Here is a 19,813-nt window from a genome sequence, read left to right on the forward strand (position 1 = left end):
ACACTTCTGCGGGCACATCAGTGACCCTTCAACCTGCCACAAAACCACCCGTCTACCTCTCCCCAACAGACCAGTTTTTGAACTCCTTATCCAAAAAACGATGCCCCCTGCCCAAAAATCCATATCATCTGCCAACAAACCCCCAAGCCTGTCACTGCTTCTAGATACAATGTTGCCAATCTGCATTGCCCCGAAAAAGTCTAAAGAAAAAGCTAACCTAAATAATGCCTACTCAAAATCGGAACAACAACTACCTTCCAAAACTCGGCCCAACCTTTCCAACACACTGAACGAGATTGGTCTCCGCCTATCAAAACTCTGCTTGCCTCTTCAAAAACCCCTCAATGCCTGTCTAACCAAAAATCTTTCTGTAATGTCCACCGATCCTTGCAACTTAAAGCCAAATGCCAATCCGGTAATAAATTTATTCACTTTTAAAATTGACCAACCCATTTCAGCCGTGTAAATAAATGAGTAAAAAATAGGGAAATTCCATAATGGCATTATTGCAAATATTTAGGATAAAGTCATAGCTTGCATGCTTATTAAAGTGCAAAAAAATAAAATATCACTAAATAATCATGCCTGAGTACAAAAAGGACCCATGTATTAAACTGAAAAGACTAAATAAACAAATGTGCCAAGTGACAAAATTGTCTGTGTAAACAGCATAATATTAAGAAGCATAAGTGCTAAAAAGCTTTGTATACAGTACAGACCAAAAGTTTGAACACACCTTCTCATTCAAAGAGTTTTCTATATTTTAATGACTGAAAATTGTAGATTCACTCTGAAGGCATCAAAACTATGAATTAACACATGTGGAATTATATACAGTAATTAACAAAGTGTGAAGCAACTGAAAATGTCTTATATTCTAGGTTCTTCAAAGTAGCCACCTTTTGATTGGATTACTGCTTTGCACACTCTTGGCATTCTCTTGATGAGCTTCAAGAGGTAGTCACCAGAAATGGTCTTCCAACAGTCTTGGAGTCCCCAGAGATGCTTAGCACTTGTTGCCTTCACTCTGCGGTCCACCTCACCCCAAACCATCTCGATTGGGTTCAGGTCTGGAGACTGTGGAGGCCAGGTCATCTGGCATAGCATCCCATCACTCTCCTCCTTGGTAAAATAGCCATTACACAGCCTGGAGGTGTGTTTGGGATCATTGTCCTGTTGAAAAATAAATGATGGTCTAACTAAATGCAAACCGGATGGAATAGCGTGCCGCTGCAAGATGCTGTGGTAGCCATGCTGGTTCAGTATGCCTTCAATTTTGAATAAATCTCCAGCAGTGTCACTAGCAAAGCACCCCCACACTATCACACCTCCTCCTCCATGCTTCACGGTGGGAACCAGGAATGTAGAGTCCATCCGTTCACCTTTTCTGCGTCGCACAAAGACACGGTGGTTGGAACCAAAGATCTCAAATTTGGACTCATCAGACCAAAGCACAGATTTCCACTGGTCTAATGTCCATTCCTTGTGTTCTTTAGCCCAAACAAGTCTCTTCAGCTTGTTGCCTTTCCTTAGCAGTGGTTTCCTAGCAGCTATTTTACCATGAAGGCCTGCTGCACAAAGTCTCCTCTTAACAGTTGTTGTAGAGATGAGTCTGCTGCTAGAACTCTGTGTGGCATTGACCTGGTCTCTAATCTGAGCTGCTGTTAACCTGTGATTTCTGAGGCTGGTGACTCGGATGAACTTATCCTCCGCAGCAGAGGTGACTCTTGGTCTTCCTTTCCTGGGGCGGACCTCATGTGAGCCAGTTTCTTTGTAGCGCTTGATGGTTTTTGCCACTGCACTTGGGGACACTTTAAAAGTTTTCCCAATTTTTCTGACTGACTGACCTTCATTTCTTAAAGTAATGATGGCCACTCGTTTTTCTTTACTTAGCTGCTTTTTTCTTGCCATAATACAAAAAACAGTCTATTGTATCCACCAGACTTCTGCACCACACAACTGATGGTCCCAACTCCATTTATAAGGCAAGAAATCCCACTTATTAAACCAGACAGGGCACACTTATGAAGTGAAAACCATTTCCGGTGACTACTTCTTGAAGCTCATCAAGAGAATGCCAAGAGTGTGCAAAGCAGTAATCAAAGCAAAAGGTGGCTACTTTGAAGAACCTAGAATATAAGACATATTTTCAGTTTCACACTTTTTTGTTAATTACATAATTCCAGATGTGTAAAATCATAGTTTTGATGCCTTCAGAGTGAATCTACAATTTTCATAGTCATGAAAATAAAGAAATCTCTCTGAGAAGGTGTGTCCAAACTTTTGGTCTGTACTATACATAGAGCTACATTTGTTGTCTACAGACTAAAGTGCAAATGGGTTTGTTATGAAAAAAAGACCAAGTGGTCAAAAATGAGTAAACCAGGGACTCATGAAATGTGAAATAGAGATGTCAGTATGAAACAAATTTTGCAGAGTTATCTTACAAGAAGCCAGTGGATGTCCAGCCTCTCCAACGCACGTTTCATGACTCACTTCATCACACGCTTTCCTGATGAAGTGAGACATTCCCAACGGGTCTCAACGCCTAGCTCCCCGACTGAAACCCAAATCCTTGCCCCGGTAGCCATGCCCCCAATGGTGATGACCCAGCCCCGCTCGTTGCTCCACCCTCTAACCGCTTCAAAAATTGCCACATACTGTGTAAAATATCCTGCAGTCCTGTCACCTCCACCCCGCTAGGCCCCTTTGACCCCCTCTCCTCAATCCTACCTGCCTGTCTCCCCACAGCTTCTAGCAACACAGCCCCTGTGAGCGACAAACAAGACATGGAGCCATACTTGCGTAGCTGCGCGGCTGCTGAGACCCCGCCAGCTGGACATCCGGATCACTGCCGTCCTCTTTCACCATGTTGTTCGCTGCCAGACTGAGTCCTCTGCCTCGCTCCACTCCTCCCGGCCCGCGCCCCTGGCCTCCTCGTCACCAGGGGGACCTGAGCGCGTGATGACTGCTGCACCACCGACCTCCTTTCCCTTCCCTTTGCCCGGCCCGTATCCCCATCCTGCAGACTTCCAGACAGCCCCCTCATTGCTGCCCGCCATCCCCTTGCACCCCGATGATTAACTGGGCCAGGCAGCATGTCTTCACATTGCCCCTGCCTGCACACTGAAAACCGCTGTCTGGCGCTCTGTCTGGCAGGTACCCTGGCAGGATCCTCACCAGGAGTACCTGCCGTGCCAGCCGCTTCCAGGTTCATCACCGCCTCTGCCGCTGCTTCACTTGTCCCCCGTCGATGGTCGATCATGTATGGCCTGCACTTCCGGTGTGGCACTCGACTCTCGCCGTCCCGCGCCAACAGGCCGGCTGTGTGGATTCCTGCCAGAGTGGGTGCTGTGGGGGGAGGTCACAACGCCGTGCCTGCCATCCACTGGGTCCCTGGAGGAGCTCCAGAGTCTGCACTTGCTGCGCACTCATCTCCGGGGAAAGCCGTTCTGGGGGCCTGGTCCACCTGCCCCGCTGGCTCATTCCTGATCCCTCTTGAGGATGAAGGACAGCTGGCTTCAAGACATCCTCCCATCCTGGAACGAGCGACGTCTTGGAGCTGGGCCATAAGCACATCCATGGACTCCATGAGATAAGAGATGCTGTTGATGACGTCTTGGTTACCAAAAGTGGAATGGTGGTTTTCCCGCACTTCCCACCCACTACCCCTGCCAACCACCCAAAACTCCTCCCACTCCCCTTCTATAACTAGTCACGATCTCCGCATCATAACAAGTTTGATAACCTCCCCACCAATCGCTGTCATGGGGGACTTTCATGAAGCTGTGCCCTATTCCCGATCCCATCTGGAGAGGATGTCTGAAGCAGGTTCGAGAACTGAGCCTGCTCTTAACCAGGTGCCGGCCGTGGTAAACAGCTGGTACCTGCTTCTAACCAAAGCATTAAGCGTTGGCTCTAATTGCTGCTATTTAGTTACGTAAATGCTACTGACTAAAAACTGAGTGATGCAATCCTGATGGCGAGCCTGTTTTGGTACCTACTTGCAGCATTATCGTGGGGTGTGAATAAGTTGTAATGGCAGTTTGGGTCTTGTTGGAGACCACAGTCATGATTATCTTGTTACCTTTTATGTAAAGCTTGGCCACAGGCTAGAATTCAGAAGAAACACTGATTTTTTTTGCAATATTTACCGTAGCACGAGTCATCAACCAATCGTAAGTTCTAGGGAGAATTAAAACTCCTTTTAAAAAAACCCCCCAAAAAAAAACACACCCTCCATACCCCTTAAAAATAAAAGCAAATTTGAATTGACAAATACAATTTGTTTTTTTTTTTTTTGGTCGACACGCCTCCAACAAAATGCAATTTAATAAAAAGACTACATGATCATACAAATCCAAAATTGTTACCAATAAAAAGTACAGCTTAGCAAGTAAACAAATCCTTATCTAGTTCTCGAGGACGAAAAAAACATGTTTGGTTTCGCTGTAATCATACTTACATAGGTAATTGTAGTGCCAAGTCCTTTTTATTACCCAATGAATATCCTAAAAGCAAAACTCTAAAACAATGGAAGAATTTTTATTTTCCCAATTTTTCAGTACATATGGTAAAATGGCGACATTGAATACTACCCTCATCCTGCAAAAAACCTTTATATCTTTTATTAAAAAAATAAACGAATTAAATAGAAGGATACGACTCCTTGGGAAGAAACAAAAAAAATTCTAAAATAATGGCACAATGCTGCAACTAATTTTTCACTTTTTTTTTTTTTGCAGTGACCTACAAGATGCCCTAGTAATTCTACAGCTGTATGAAAAGATTAAAGTGCCAGTAGACTGGAGCAAAGTAAACAAACCCCCATATCCCAAACTTGAGGCAAACATGAAAAAAGTAAGTATAAGCAAAGTATAGCATTCATTTTGATGGTGTCCACCACCAATTTAATTTTAACGGTTTTCCTTTGTTTTTCTAGTTAGAGAACTTTAATTACGCAGTGGACCTGGGAAAAAATACTGCCAAATTCTCCCTGGTGGGCATTGGTGGGCAGGACCTGAATGATGGCAATGAAACTCTGACCCTTGCCTTAGTTTGGCAGTTGATGAGAAGGTGAGCGCGAGCCTTTCCCTTGTTTGGGACACCTATCTTTTAATCAGTGTCTGTGTAATGCATAGACATGTCACATCCACCAGTGTGAGCGACAGATTTCAGTGTACTGTTTAGTTACTCTGGTGGCACTGGTGGAAAATTGTACACTTGTTTCTTTCAGATTATATGCGAGATTCATAGAATGTTAGAGTTGGAAGGGGACCTCCAGGGTCATCATGTTCAACCCCCCTGCTCAATGCAGGATTCACTAAACCATCTCAGACAGATTTCTGTCCAGCCTCTGTTTGAAGACTTCCATTGAAGGAGAACTCGCCACCTCACATTTCAGCCTATTCCACTCATTGATCACGATCACTGTCAAAAAGTTTTTCTAATATCTAATCTGTATCTTCCCCCTTTCATTTTTATTCCATTTCTTCTCATGTTTCCATGTGCAAATGAGAATGCTGATCCCTCTACATTGCGACATCTTTTCAGATATTTGTAGACTATTAAGTCTCCTCTTAGACTTCTTTTTGGCAAGATAAACATTCCCAGGTGCTTCCACCATTCTTCGTAGTATATAGTTTTCAGTCTGCTCACTATCCTGCTACCTTTTCTCTGAACTTGCTCCAGTTTTTCGATCTTTTTTTAAAATATGGTGCCCAGAACTGGACACAGTATTCCAGATGCGGCCTGACCAAGTAGGAGTGGGAAGGAGGGGTAATTACTTCACAAGATCTAGACTCTATCCTTCTCTTAATACATCCTAGAGCTGTTTGTCTTTTTTAGCTGCCTCATCACACTGCTGACTCTTGCAGTCTGTGATCTATTAGTATACTCAACTCTTTTTCCACGTGTTGTTGCTTATTTCTATTCCTTCCTTTCTGTAGATGTAATTTTAATTTTGTTTGGCCTAGATGTAGAATCTTGCATTTCTCTCTAACTACCATTCTATTAGTAGCAGCCCATTGTTCAAGCTTATCTAGATCCTTCTGACTCCTTTCTCATCTTCTCTAGTGTTAGCTATCCCTCCTAGCTTTGCGTCGTCTGCAAATTTGATTAATTTACCTTCAGTTCTCTTATCTAGATCATTTATTAAAATGTTTAACGCTGGGGCCTTGACAGACCCTTGTGGCACCCCACTTGAAGCACTCTTCCAATTGGATGTGTAATATCCAGTGATCATTATCAAATCTGATAACCCTGATCTATGCATTGCCCAACTAAAAAAAAAAAATTTGAGTTTTCAATCTCATTTCTTCTTACCACTACAATTTCAATGTCACTTTTAAATAAAATACACTGTGTTTTTTTTAAGCAAACTTTTCCACGATATTTCACTAGGTATACGCTCAATGTCCTGGAGGACCTTGGAGATGGACAGAAAGTTAATGATGATATCATTGTCAATTGGGTGAACAGATCTTTGGCAGACGCTGGCAAGAGCTCCTCTATTCAGAACTTTAAGGTAACGTTCATGTATCCTTGCTCTATGGTTTTCATTGTGCTTTTAGTTCGTCCCTAGTCACTTTCTCTCTTGATGGTATATTTGACTAATAGGCGGCTTATTAGGGTTACTCTGTTTGGCCCCACCTATGATGCATAAAGCTAGGCACTAGACATTTCAAATTATATCTTGTTAGCGAGTATATATTCTGTGAGATTCTGATAAATTTAATAATGGACATTAAACCCTTGAGGAACTCACCGACACAAAAAGAGGACTTAAAAGTCCCCCCAAAATTTTTAAAAATCACAGAAAAAGGCAACCTAGTAGGTTGAGAGTGATTGTCTCATCGGTATTGCTGCACCTATTTTGTCGCCATCTTTAAATGGGTCCACTGCATCCTGATAGTGCATTTGTTTGGAGGCTTGGGCAGGTAAGCATTTCTGCCTTTTTTTCTGTGATTTTTAAACCATTCAGGAGCAAAACGACCCTGATTCTCCAGCCTCGCTTCATCAAAATCCACCTTTTGTCCCATTTTGATCCTCTTAACTAAAAGGATAAAAGCTATTTTTACACAACTCCCACTTTGATGTCTGCATTTTGTTAGTAGATCATCTATTTACGGTACTCTATTTACCTTCTTCAGGACAAGTCGATCAGCACTAGTCTTCCTGTAGTGGATCTGATCGATGCCATAAAACCTGGCAGTATTATCTATGACTTGGTGAAGAGTGGTACACTTTCTGATGATGACAAACACAAGAATGCCACGTAAGTTTTGGCTATTAATGTAACTGCAGTGTTTATTTCCTACCTTTTTTAAAGGGGTTGTCTCAAGTCCTTCTATGTAAAATTGGCAATTTACTAATTTTTAAAAAATTCTGTTCTCAAAAATGGAGGGGTTTTAAATTCTGTAGTTTATTTTGGTTGCCTAGATAACCAACCACTTTTTGGTTTCAGTAGCCAGTTGCATAGAGTACGCAACACTAGAAGGCTCTATTTCTTTTACAGCCTGTTCATGCTGCTCCATGAAACTGGCCGGATCACTGAATCCAATTGGCCTCAGTCCTCCTGTGCTTCTCACATGCTGCAGAAGCCAAGCGTGTCTACTAGCAGTCAGTGAGCGAGCACTGTTCAGACCAGTGGGGTAAACGTGCCACTGCTCTGAACAGTCAGTCTTCAGGAGTACATTGCCCCCTACGAAGCAAGATGCCAGGGACCGAGAGTGTTGCGCTGCTGAAGACAATAAGTTGAGACAACTCTTTAACGCTTATGATTTTTCAGTTGGCAGATGCAGTAGAAAGAAACATTGCATTGTTTAGCGGGGAATAAAAGGCAGGAATGGAGGTTGGCACCCTAAACAGTACGATATTGGTGCCCCCACTCAACGAGGACTGTCCCTCACTTCCCTAACAGTCCCTGATATCACAGGAAGGAAAACAATATATCAAATAGTGCAGAGATGAAGACAACAAAATGCCCTAGAGCTAATGCAGACAAAAATAATAGTAAAAATTCCATATCATGATACTGAATGACATAAATACCCTAACATGGCAAGGTACATTGTTCTTCCCACTAAAGGGGATACAGGCAGTAAATTACAAAGATTGGTCACTTCTCATGTCTATAAAGACCCCTCATAATAAAGGTACATATATCATATCAATGTGACACAAAACTCTTTACATGGTAAGGTACGTAATGACCTCCACTCAGTGAGATATAAATAATCAGATACACTACAAAGACTGTTATCGTCCCTTCTTATGCCCATAAAGAACCCTCACTCAGGGGGATATAAACAATCAGATACATTATAAAGATTGGTCACTTATCATGTCTATGGAGAACCCTCAACGTGTTTCCCCGCCGTGGCGGTTCATCAGGAGGTATAACCAATGCTTTCACCGATATTGTTGCTGCTCCATGCCTGATATCTTCCATTATCAAGATATCAGGCATGGAGCAGCAACAATATCGGTGAAAGCATTGGTTATACCTCCTGATGAACCGCCACGGCGGGGAAACGCGTTGAGGGTTCTCCATAGACATGATAAGTGACCAATCTTTATAATGTATCCGATTGTTTATATCCCCCTGAGTGAGGGTTGTTTATGGGCATAAGAAGGGACGATAACAGTCTTTGTAGTGTATCTGATTATTTATATCTCACTGAGTGGAGGTCATTATGTACCTTACCATGTAAAGAGTTTTGTGTCACATTGATATATGTACCTTTATTATGAGGGGTCTTTACAGACATGAGAAGTGACCAATCTTTGTAATTTACTGCCTGTATCCCCTTTAGTGGGAAGAACAATGTACCTTGCCATGTTAGGGTATTTATGTCATTTAGTATCATGATATGGAATTTTTACTATTATTTTTGTCTGCATTAGCTCTAGGGCATTTTGTTGTCTTCATCTCTGCACTATTTGATATATTGTTTTCCTTCCTGTGATATCAGGGACTGTTAGGGAAGTGAGGGTCAGTCCTCGTTGAGTGGGGGCGCCAATATCGTACTGTTTATGGTGCCAACCTCCACGGCTAGGAAGGTATCAGCGAGGCCTAATATAGGGCTGTGCAGCACTTTCGACAAGGTCTTTTTTCCATTTTTTGGCATTTGCTAGGTCTTTTTTGCACTGGGAAGGTGTTTTTTAACAAAATATTGAATTGAATTGCATTTTTTAATGGGATTTGCATGCTCACCTACTTCTTATTAAAATCTCTTTGAATTTTGATTTTTTTCTTTATGGTCCGGGTAGTAGACAACTTTCTTAAAGTTGTAAGCCCACCTCAGAAAGTTGGGCCATTAAGATATGCCATAACTTATCATTCGACCCAGGGGAACCCAGCTGGTTCTGCAAATGAAGAGGCCACAGGTGTTCTTTGGTTTTCTTTCCCCTTCAATTTTTCAGCTTAGATGGATGCTTTTCTGGCACCAAATTCATGGTGGCTCCTTTCAGATGACTGAGTCAGGAGTGCTGCTGTGCAGAGGAAATGGAAAGGGATCCTGGACAGGTGGAGGTTTACTGGCAATCATTTGGTGATGGCATATCTAAACGGTTTGCCATCCCTTAGTAAGATGGGAATACATTTTGACGAAAACTGTGTGTTCTGTCTAGAAGTATAGTGTCAAGTATAGCGTGGCACTACCACAAGGTGCACAAGTAGGTTACCCAGACCCAAGTGAATAATAAAGTAACTTGGCACTCAACTGAATGATCCTTTATAAATGTGATTTTTATTTATATGCAGTCCTAGAAGACGTTTCGGCCTACAATCGGCCTTCGTCAGTCTGCTATAACAGATGTGGAATAAATACAGAAACGTGAAGTCATAAGAAATCCTCGTGATAAATACAAAAATGCCAAACATATGTTATCCAGTCAATATCTGTCATATGATACAAATTTCAGAAAAATACATTGAACAATTTCATAGTGAATATATTAAAAAAACATATAATAACCATGTGTCAGGAAAACTAAGTGGAGGAGAAGATGAGTTGCGTAATTGGTGAAAAAAGACCTACCCGACTGCTGTCACGGTACAATGACTAAATATAAGTCCACGAAAGAAGTTTTTATGTGGTTTCCTATAATGAGGTAAACCAAGTGGTTTCAGAATATTGTTATACAATGGTGATAATCCTATAGAAAAAGTGATACTATGATTGTACCTGCTTTAGGGTATAGTGCAGGTGTATGCTGTGCTTCCAGCTAACACTGAGGCGTGCTGTGCTATATTATAGAAAGACATGAAATAATGAGCTGTGGAGCGTAAAAGAAGGTGAAAAAATGGTAGATGGCAGAGGATAAATATATATCTGGTAAATCAACTAGGAATAATATTGGATGCGCTTAATAGAAAGTATGTTCCCTTGATGAGACTGAGTAAAAATGCATTTCTTTGGAGTGTTGAAGCAGTTTGCCTGAAACAATAATATTCACAAGGATCAGAAAATAGCTGTAAATAAGACCTATATAATTATGTGTGAAGATCTATCTGTTGGTGCTGTCTGTGTGAAGCACGGTGGTCAAAGGCCCATATGAGGCTGAAAATGAGAAGAAACGTATTAGATAGTAAAATAACGGTAGCAGTGCCCGGTAGCTAAAGGCGGGTTACTTAAAGGAACGCTTACCATGTAAATTTAGATATCGGGTGTGCTGGGCTAAACGCGGTGTCCACCGCTCGTTCGATAGCCCCGTTTGCCATAACCGGCAGGTATAAATGACATGGAGGCGGGACTAAGCCCGCGCTAACCAGAACTGGAAAACCGGAAGTGCTCGGCTAAATGTGTCAATCAACTCGCGCGCCGTCTTAAACTACAAAGGCAGATAGGAGCTATTGTGCTCCAATAGGATGAATGAACATATGTCATGTGTGAAGGCTGGGAGGAGCTAATGAGCTCCATGACGGAACTGACTGATAACCGTGATGCACATAAGTGTCTCATATAAGCCATTAAACTAGATATATATACACCTAGTTAAAAACCAGATTTACCAGGCTATTTAGGGAGGAAAGAGCTTACAAGCGGTGGAATGAGGGATAAATATATATATATATATCCCTTAGGGAAATAAACTACCATTGTCACTCTAGTCATTGTACAGTCGGGTGTGATAAAAGGAGAACCAAAATACTAATACCACTACTAAAATTTGCAGTCGGGTCAGGATAGTGATACAGTGAGGTCCAGACGGACATGACACGTGGAGATAACCAATTTGAAGTCAGTAGAGACGACTCTAAAATAGAGAAACAGTATTAATATTTATATTTACAGTATCAGCCATGCAATGATAGGAAATGTTTTGTTCCTACATCTGGGTATACATCACCTTATAGCCCTCTATAAAAAAAGAGAGCAGTGTTACAAAATAGGCATAATAATTACCATTTTATAATAGTGTCCCATAATAGACAATAGATCATAATCCCTATTCAATCCGTTGGGGGCCAATGTTTGTAACTCATGAATCCAATAGGATTCCCTTCGTTTTAATATCCTAATTCGGTCACCCCCATGTCTAGGGATTGGACATGTTCGATGACCTGGAATTTTAATTGTGTAACACTATGTCCGTTTGTGTGGAAATGGTAGGGCAAAGGGAGAAGTAAATTCTTACATCTGATGGTAGATTTGTGCTTACTAATCCTATCTCTTATGGCCTGAGTTGTCTCGCCTACGTAGAGGAGCCCACAAGGGCATTTTTTAAGATAAACTACATAATTAGTGTCACAGGTGGAAAAATCCTTGATGGGATATTTTTTGCCCGAATGTGGATGAAAAATTGCATCTCCTTTTTGCACGTTGTTGCATTGATGACAATGTAAACAAGGGTACTTGCCTGTACGAGGATTTTGTATGAACCTCTGTGTGGATACTTTGTCTGGGGCCAATGTCTGCCCTAATAAGTGAATCTCGTATGTTAGGTCTCTTATAACACAGAAGAAAAGGGTTGCGAAATTCTGGAACCTCAGGGTGAGCAGTGGATAAGAGGCTCCAATGTTTCCTTATGGTTTTATGTAGGATATTAACATATGGATGATAGGTGTGAACAAATGGTAACCGAGAGGTTACTTCTGTGCAGGTGGTCCTGTGTGAATCTAGGGCTTCTGTTAATATGTTTTGAGGATAGCCACGTTCCACAAATTTAGAGTTCATTTGTTGTAATCGCGTGTCTCGTTTCTCAGGATCCGAAACTATCCTCTGCACTCTCTTAAATTGAGATTTAGGAATTGCCTTTTTTTACTGCGGGGGGATGTAAGCTAGAATAATGAAGAAGGCTATTCCGGTCCGTGGTTTTTGTGTAGAGATTAGAGCTCATTATTTCATGTATTTTTTTAATAAAGCACAGCACGCCCTCAGTGTTAGCTGGAAGCACAGCATACACCTGCACTATACCCTAAAGCAGGTACAATCATAGTATCACTTTTTCTATAGGATTATCACCATTGTATGACACAATATTCTGAAACCACTTGGTTTACCTCATTATAGAGAGCACACAATTGGTGAACCCCTAAAATATAACCTTTAATTCAATATTTTTAAAAAATGTTCTCAAAGACTGGGTGAGACCGGGTTTACAACAGTGCCAAAAAATTGACACACAAGAGAAATTGGTATCTAAGGAAGGGGGGAACTTCACCCTAATATGTCCCTTCCTGGCAGGTTGGCACCCTAATTGTTACGATTTGGCGCCCCCGCTCAATGTTGGTAGCCCTAGATACCCTTAATCACCCAAACAAAACAAAAAAAGAGATACACAGAAAAACCTCACACATACAAATACACCTGACAAAAAAACCCCTAATGGGTAGACATAAATATGTCTTCATAGGAGAAAAAGTGCTGGAGTGCTGTAAACTTATCTCGTAGTAAAAAAGACTCAAAAAATGAACAAAATGCAGCTCAAATCACTTATCTCGTAGTAAACAATGCATATGCTGCAAAAAAATATAGTCCGTGCAGCTCATCAATCTTATCTCGTAATAAAAAATACGTGCTGCAAAAAGACAGACCATATAACAATAGCAGTACCTAGAAAACGTCTACAATGTAATGCAAACCAGCCTAAACAGGCTGAATAAACCCCAGCATTAACAGCAACATTTCCTACAAATAATTGCAGACCAACAATGCAAAAAAAAATCAATCTGTATAAATAGGGCCTAATAGTCCATCAGAAATTCATTGCAATCAGCATAAATAGTATTCAATGGCAAAACAAACACCTCAAAAAACAGAGGCCATAGAAAACAATGTAAAGCTCATTTGCAAATGCAAAGTTGGTCCGTCAATCAAAATATTACAAAAATGAATACTTATCAGCCAATCATGTGCCCAGAACGCCCGACGCGTTTCCCCCTCCTGGTCATTGAGGGGTCATCAGGGGCACAGTCATTGGGGTCTCATCCCCCACTGGCCAAAAGAACAATACAGAGTGTGGCGTGTCTTGTACCTGAGACGCCGTCATTTGAAAACTCCCACGGCCCGTGTACAACGTCATATCCGGTCACGTGATGCGAGATGAATGGAGCACAAAATGCGCTCCACACGGCGGAAGTACGTCAAAAGAGAGGCGGTTCCTACGCCACAATGCTCCTAGTCACTTGTCAGACCTTAGGTGGAAAACAGATGCGCTCCACAGAGCGGAAGCGCCTCAACCTGGAGCAAAATGCGCTCCACACAGTGGAAATACCTCAAGAGAGAGGCGGTTACTACATCACACTGCTCCCAGTCAAATGTCAGCCCCAAGGTGGAGCGCAAATGCGTTCCACAGGGCGGAAGCGCCTCAGACTAGAGTGACATACATATAAACGTCCTGTGAAGATAACAATGAAATAAAAAATACATAGCCAACCAAAAAGTAAATACCAGGTGGAACAATAAAATACATAGTCAATCCAATTGGAAGTATAATTGATACATGAAGACCAAAGCAAAAACATTGCATCACAGGGCAAAATGACAGATTCTTATACGAATAAATACATCCCGCCCTCCACAAAACACAGCTATGTACCCAAAACCCTAACAAATAATGTATACCAATGTTTCGCAAAATTGCCAGTACTCAAAAAATAGAGACATAACATATATAAAAGTAGACTAGAGCATATCAGGAACCCAAATTAAAGATAACTCACAAAATTCAATTGCTCATGTAGGCCACTAGGGCTCTGTGATTCTAACCAGAAGATCCAGCGTGTTTCACGCTGTAAAATCCTCCTGTCCCAGTCTCTCTGTCTAACTGTGGGTTGGACTCTCTCAATAACACGAAAGGAAATTTTTGTCTCATCCCCCCCATGTATCAATTTAACAAAATGGGCTAATGGAGTATCTCTATTATGCCTGATGTCCCCCAGGTGTTCACCAATACGAATACGTAGTTCCCTGTTGGTTTTACCTACATAGTCAAGAGGGCAGGTACAGGTACACAAATAGACAACCCCTGTGGTCTTACAATTTGCAAAGCAGTTCATGTTGTATGTTCTTTTTGTATGTGCACTAGAGAAAACTCTTGATGGGCATATAAATTTACAAAAACTGCAATGGCCATATCTAAACGTACCAACGGACCTGTTTTGCAACCAAGTCCCTTCCTTCTTTACTGGGTCGAGATAACTTTTAACCAACTGATCCTTGATTGATCTCCCCTCCTGTAGGTAACAGAGGGTCTCGGGGTAATCATATCACAAACATCCCGATCAGTTCTTAAAATTGACCAATATTTTTTAAGGATCTCCATAACCTTCCCTGATTGATCATCAAACGTACCAATAAGTCTGGTCAAGTCGTTGGGGTTCTCCCTTTCTCTAGGAACCAATAGAGATGACCTCCTTGCTTGTTTAGCCATATTGTAGGCAGGTTCAAGGACTTTTACAGGATAACCCCTGTTTCTAAACCTACCCCACAAATCCCTTGATTGTGCCACAAAATCACCCCACTCAAAACTGTTCCTCCTAACACACAGGAACTGTCCCTGCCACTCTTTTGACGTACTTCCGCCATGTGGAGCACATTTTGCGCTCCATTCATCTCGCATCACGTGACCGGATATGACGTTGTACACGGGCCGCGGGAGTCTTCAAATGACGGCGTCTCAGGTACAGGACACGCCGCACTCTGCATTGTTCTTTCGGCCGGTGGGGGATGAGACCCCAATGACTCTGCCCAGTGGCGTAGCAACTGTTTGTGGCGCCCGGGGCGGTCGAAAAATTTGCCGCCCCTTTGGTCAATGATAATCCGGATTCCGGAAGCATCCGAAGAGCCCACACTACACTCAAAGATATAATTTTTAGTCTGCTACTAAAGGTACAGTCACACTTAGCGATCTACCAGTGATATGACGCGATCAGGATCGCTGGTACATCGCTAAGTGGTCGCTAGTGAGCTGCCACACAGGCAGATCTCACCAGCGACATCGCTGGGGACGGGGGTCGCTACTTACCAGTCAGACGTGGCGATCCTACGTCCTCCCGCCCGGCTCCATGCTCGTCGCTCGTCTCGCCGCAGGAAGCTGACGACAAGAAACAGTCCTGGACGTTCTCGCGCGATCAGCGATAATCAGCGGGGGAGCCGGTCGTAGGTAAGTATCACACACAGCGATGTCGCTAGCAATATCACTATATCGTCACAAGTTATAGTGATATTGCTAGCGATATCACTTAGTGTGACAGTACCTTTACTCTGCTGTTATTATTTCTAAATTTCTAGACTTTCATCTTCTTGCAGTTCTCTATATATACACGGGTATAGGATGTGTATGAAATCCAGCAGACCTGTGTATGCGGTCATACATGATGAGAGAGGAACCCCGGCCCCTGCACTCGGCTGGGGGCCACCGTACGGCTGTGTACTTAAGGAGCATCCCCAGTATGACAACCGATGGCGGCGGTGTGACATCACATCACTACGACCATTAGACAGGACGGCTAGATGAGGTCTCCACCATCATCATCTACGACGCAGGACAGAACACTGCAGATGATTAGTGGCATTGGACTGGCTGCAGCGGTCACGCGACACCCCTTCCAGACATTGATGACCATAGATTGCCCAAGACTCTGCTGTGAGCGTGATGAGCGGCGCTGATCCAGGGGGCAAGAATAGGATTTGGGGGTCTCGGCTTAATTATTCCACCTTGGACCCAACAATAAGTGATGGAAATCCCCTTAAACTGTGGTGTAGAGATGAGGAGACCACCCAGCACCGGCCTCACTATCAGGGGGCGCAGAGAATTGCCCCATTTATATCACATCAGGACTACAACCCCCAGCAGACACCCCCACAGTAATGTGCCTGCCCCACACCCCAGGACGCAAGTAATGAGGGGCAGAGAACTGGTGACAGTACAGACCCCAAGGAGCCCTTGTGGGGTCCCAGACGAGGACTGTGGGCTGCCAGTGTGTGCGCCCACCTCCACCTGCCCTGCTGTACTGGGCACAGGAATGGCGCTGGTGTCGGGCACTCACACACCACCGGAGACCTCTCACCTTGTCAGACGGCGGCTCCGCCATGCCCATCCTCCCGGGAAGGCTGCTAGCGTCCCCACTTCCTCCACAGCCCCCAGCGCCGAAGCCGCCTCAGTACCGAGGAGCAAAGGCTGGAGGGGGCGGGACGCTGCTGAACGACGTCACAGCCTGCCCCTTCTATCGATGGCGAACAGGCCGCTCTGCTCAGCCTCATGTGCCCGCACACAGGCCGACCCGATACTGCTGCACTGTGCCTCCGCGCTTCTCCCACAGAGGAGATGAATTGCTGCTGCTGCCGCGCCGCCCCCACACACGTGCCGCCTGGGGCGGACCGCCCCCCCCCCGCCCCCCCCCCACGCTACGCCACTGACTCTGCCCCTGATGAACCCTCAATGACCAGGAGGGGGAAACGCGTCGGGCGTTCTGGGCACATCAATGGCTGATAAGTATTCATTTTTGTAATGTTTTGATTGACGGACCAACTTTGCATTGCAAATGAGCTTTACATTGTTTTCTATAGCCTCTGTTTTTTGAAGTGTTTGTTTTGCCATTGAATACTATTTATGCTGATTGCAATGAATTTCTGATGGACTATTTGGCCCTATTTATACAGATTGATTTTTTTGCATTGTTGGTCTGCAATTATTTGTAGGAAATGTTGCTGTTAATGCTGGGGTTTATTCAGCCTGTTTAGGCTGGTTTGCATTACATTGTAGACGTTTTCTAGGTACTGCTATTGTTATATGGTCTGTCTTTTTGCAGCACGTATTTTTTTATTACGAGATAAGATTAATGAGCTGCACGGACTATATTTTTTTGCAGCATATGCATTGTTTACTACGAGAAGTGATTTGAGCTGCATTTTGTTCATTTTTTGAGTCTTTTTTACTACGAGATAAGTTTACAGCACTCCAGCACTTTTTCTCCTATGAAGACATATTTATGTCTATCCATTAGGGTTTTTTTGTCGGGTGTATTTGTATGTGTGTGGTTTTTCTGTGTATCCCTTTTTTGTTTTGTTAGGGTGATTAAGGGTATCTAGGGCTACCGATGTTGAGCTGGGGCGCCACATCGTCAACAATTAGGGTGCCAACCTCCGCGGCCAGGAAGGGACATATTAGGGTCTATTAGGGTGAGGTTCCTCCCTTCCTTTTGATACTATTTTCTTTTGTGTGTCAATTTTTTGGCACTGTTGTAAACTCGGTCTCACTCAGTCTTTTTGAGAACATTTTTTAAAAATATTGAATTAAAGGTTATATTTTAGGGGTTCACCAATTGTGTGCTCTCTTGGTTTTCAGTCTAACTTTTTGGTCCGCTTGTGTATTTTTTCGGAGGTTTTTTTACCTCATTATAGGAAACCACATAAAAACTTCTTTCGTGGACTTATGTTTAGTCATTGTACCGTGACAGCAGTCGGGTAAGTCTTTTTTCACCAATTACTCAACTCCTCTTCTCCTCCACTTGGTTTTCCTGACACATGGTTATTGCATGTTTTGTAATATATTCTCTATGAAATTGTCCAATGTATTTTTCTGAAACTTGTATCATATGACAGATATTGACTGGATAACATATGTTTGGCATTTTGACTTCTTATGACTTCATGTTTCTGTATTTATTCCACATCTGTTATAGCAGACTGACGAAGGCCGATTGTAGGCCGAAACGTCTTCTAGGACTGCATATAAATAAAAATCACATTTATAAAGGATCATTCAGTTGAGTGCCAAGTTACTTTATTATTACTGTCTAGAAGTATAAACCTCTGCAGTTTCACAGTTTGAAGAAGCCAATCAAACTTGAGATCCGTTAATTCATTTTTTTGGTTCTTCTCTAGATACGCCGTATCTATGGCCAGACGAATTGGTGCAAGAGTATATGCCTTACCAGAAGACCTCGTGCAAGGGAAGACCAAAATGGTTATGACTATTTTTGCGTGTTTGATGGGTCAAGGAATGAAGAGGGTGTAAATGTCACATTGCCATCAGTGGAGGAGTGTGACCCCCACCGTGGGGCATACGGCTTACAAATCCTGATGGTTCTATGCCTTTTCTCGCCATTGAGAACTTTTTTGATGGTGGCAAGATTTGCTTTGCAACATTAAAAACCTCCCAATCCTCAGGAAGAAGAGCTGTACGCCTCAAGTGCTCTCTTTCCAAGCTGAATTGTCAAGATCACACCAAAATGCATTCATACTTAGAACACACGATTTTTTTTATTCTTTGACCATTTTTCATAGTCATTCCAAGTAAGGTTTCTTCACTTTCTGGTCTTGATATAATATGATGGTCTTAAATAATAATGAACATCACATATAATGTGTGTCGGTAGAAAACCATCGCCTACTATGGTGACCATATTGTGCCCAATGCGCATGACTTCATTCCATACCAAAACTGCACAAATTACATCTGTAATTCTTGATACATCAGATAACCTGCTAAGAAATGATTGCCCCATTTGCTATTCGATCCATACGTGGTGGAAACTTCCCTTTGTACGGGTTTCTCATTTTCATCTCAGCCGCCATCTCCTTCTATCATTCCAAGTTAATATTGAATGCATTTTTGTCTGCATCTTGGTTCAAACTTCAAGCATTACCATAAAGAATATTTTTTTCCCTTTTTTTTGTATAAGGCCTGCATGAACATTTATTTTTTGTAACAATTTTTATTTCAAAATCTATCTGCTATAAAACTGACTTTTATCTGGAAATGCTGGGTTCATTTGTGCTAGAGACCGCACACTGCACATGAGTGGTATGTCTGCAATGTTTGCAGCCAGGAAAGTGCAATGTAGGACCAAAGAATTAACATCTATATTACACAATTTTGCAATATCGCTTTGGCAACCTGTTGCTATATTTTTAAGATCATGCTGCTGTTTTATGCTGTTGATGATATCAAGGTACAGCGGAATACAAATAAAAAAATGTTTCAGCATCTGTTTTGTTTCTTTATTTTAATAAACAGCCAAGACACATTTATTTGTATCTGCCCTGACATAGGCTAAAAGAATGTACGCAAAGGGAAAAAATTCATTCCTTGTTCTTACTGGAATGTGCACATTTTGGATTCAGACTGAAGGCAGCAAAAACATAGAAATAAGTAGCAAAGGAACACATGTGAAACAAACTAGAATAAGTTTAGATTCCTCTAAGTACCCCCTTTTACTTTAGAACCTTTACACTCCCTCGGAATTCACTCAAGTAGTCATCTGGATTGGCTTCCAATGAACAGATGTGCCCTCTTAAGAGTTCATTTGTGAAATCACCTGCCTTCAAGAAGTTTTTGCAACCAGCAGATGTGCCTTGCA

General features: G+C 42.5%; 1 protein-coding gene across 2 annotated transcripts in view; it reads left to right on the forward strand.

The window, feature by feature from the left end:
- Positions 1–19,440, forward strand: part of LOC141048083 (plastin-3-like) — a 320,243-nt gene extending 300,803 nt beyond the window's left edge. For both annotated transcript variants that reach the window (XM_073543465.1, XM_073543464.1), the window contains exons 11-15: positions 4,746–4,860; positions 4,943–5,076; positions 6,403–6,526; positions 7,152–7,276; positions 18,336–19,440. In XM_073543465.1, coding sequence (XP_073399566.1) covers positions 4,746–4,860; positions 4,943–5,076; positions 6,403–6,526; positions 7,152–7,276; positions 18,336–18,468 — 631 coding nt within the window. In that variant the 3' untranslated portion in view covers positions 18,469–19,440. The remainder of the gene's footprint in view (positions 1–4,745; positions 4,861–4,942; positions 5,077–6,402; positions 6,527–7,151; positions 7,277–18,335) is intronic.
- The last annotated feature ends 373 nt before the right edge of the window (positions 19,441–19,813 follow it).

Source organism: Dendrobates tinctorius, unplaced genomic scaffold (genome assembly GCF_039654945.1).
Source record: "Dendrobates tinctorius isolate UK_male_01 unplaced genomic scaffold, ASM3965494v1 ptg000133l, whole genome shotgun sequence".
Classification (NCBI taxonomy): domain Eukaryota; kingdom Metazoa; phylum Chordata; class Amphibia; order Anura; family Dendrobatidae; genus Dendrobates; species Dendrobates tinctorius.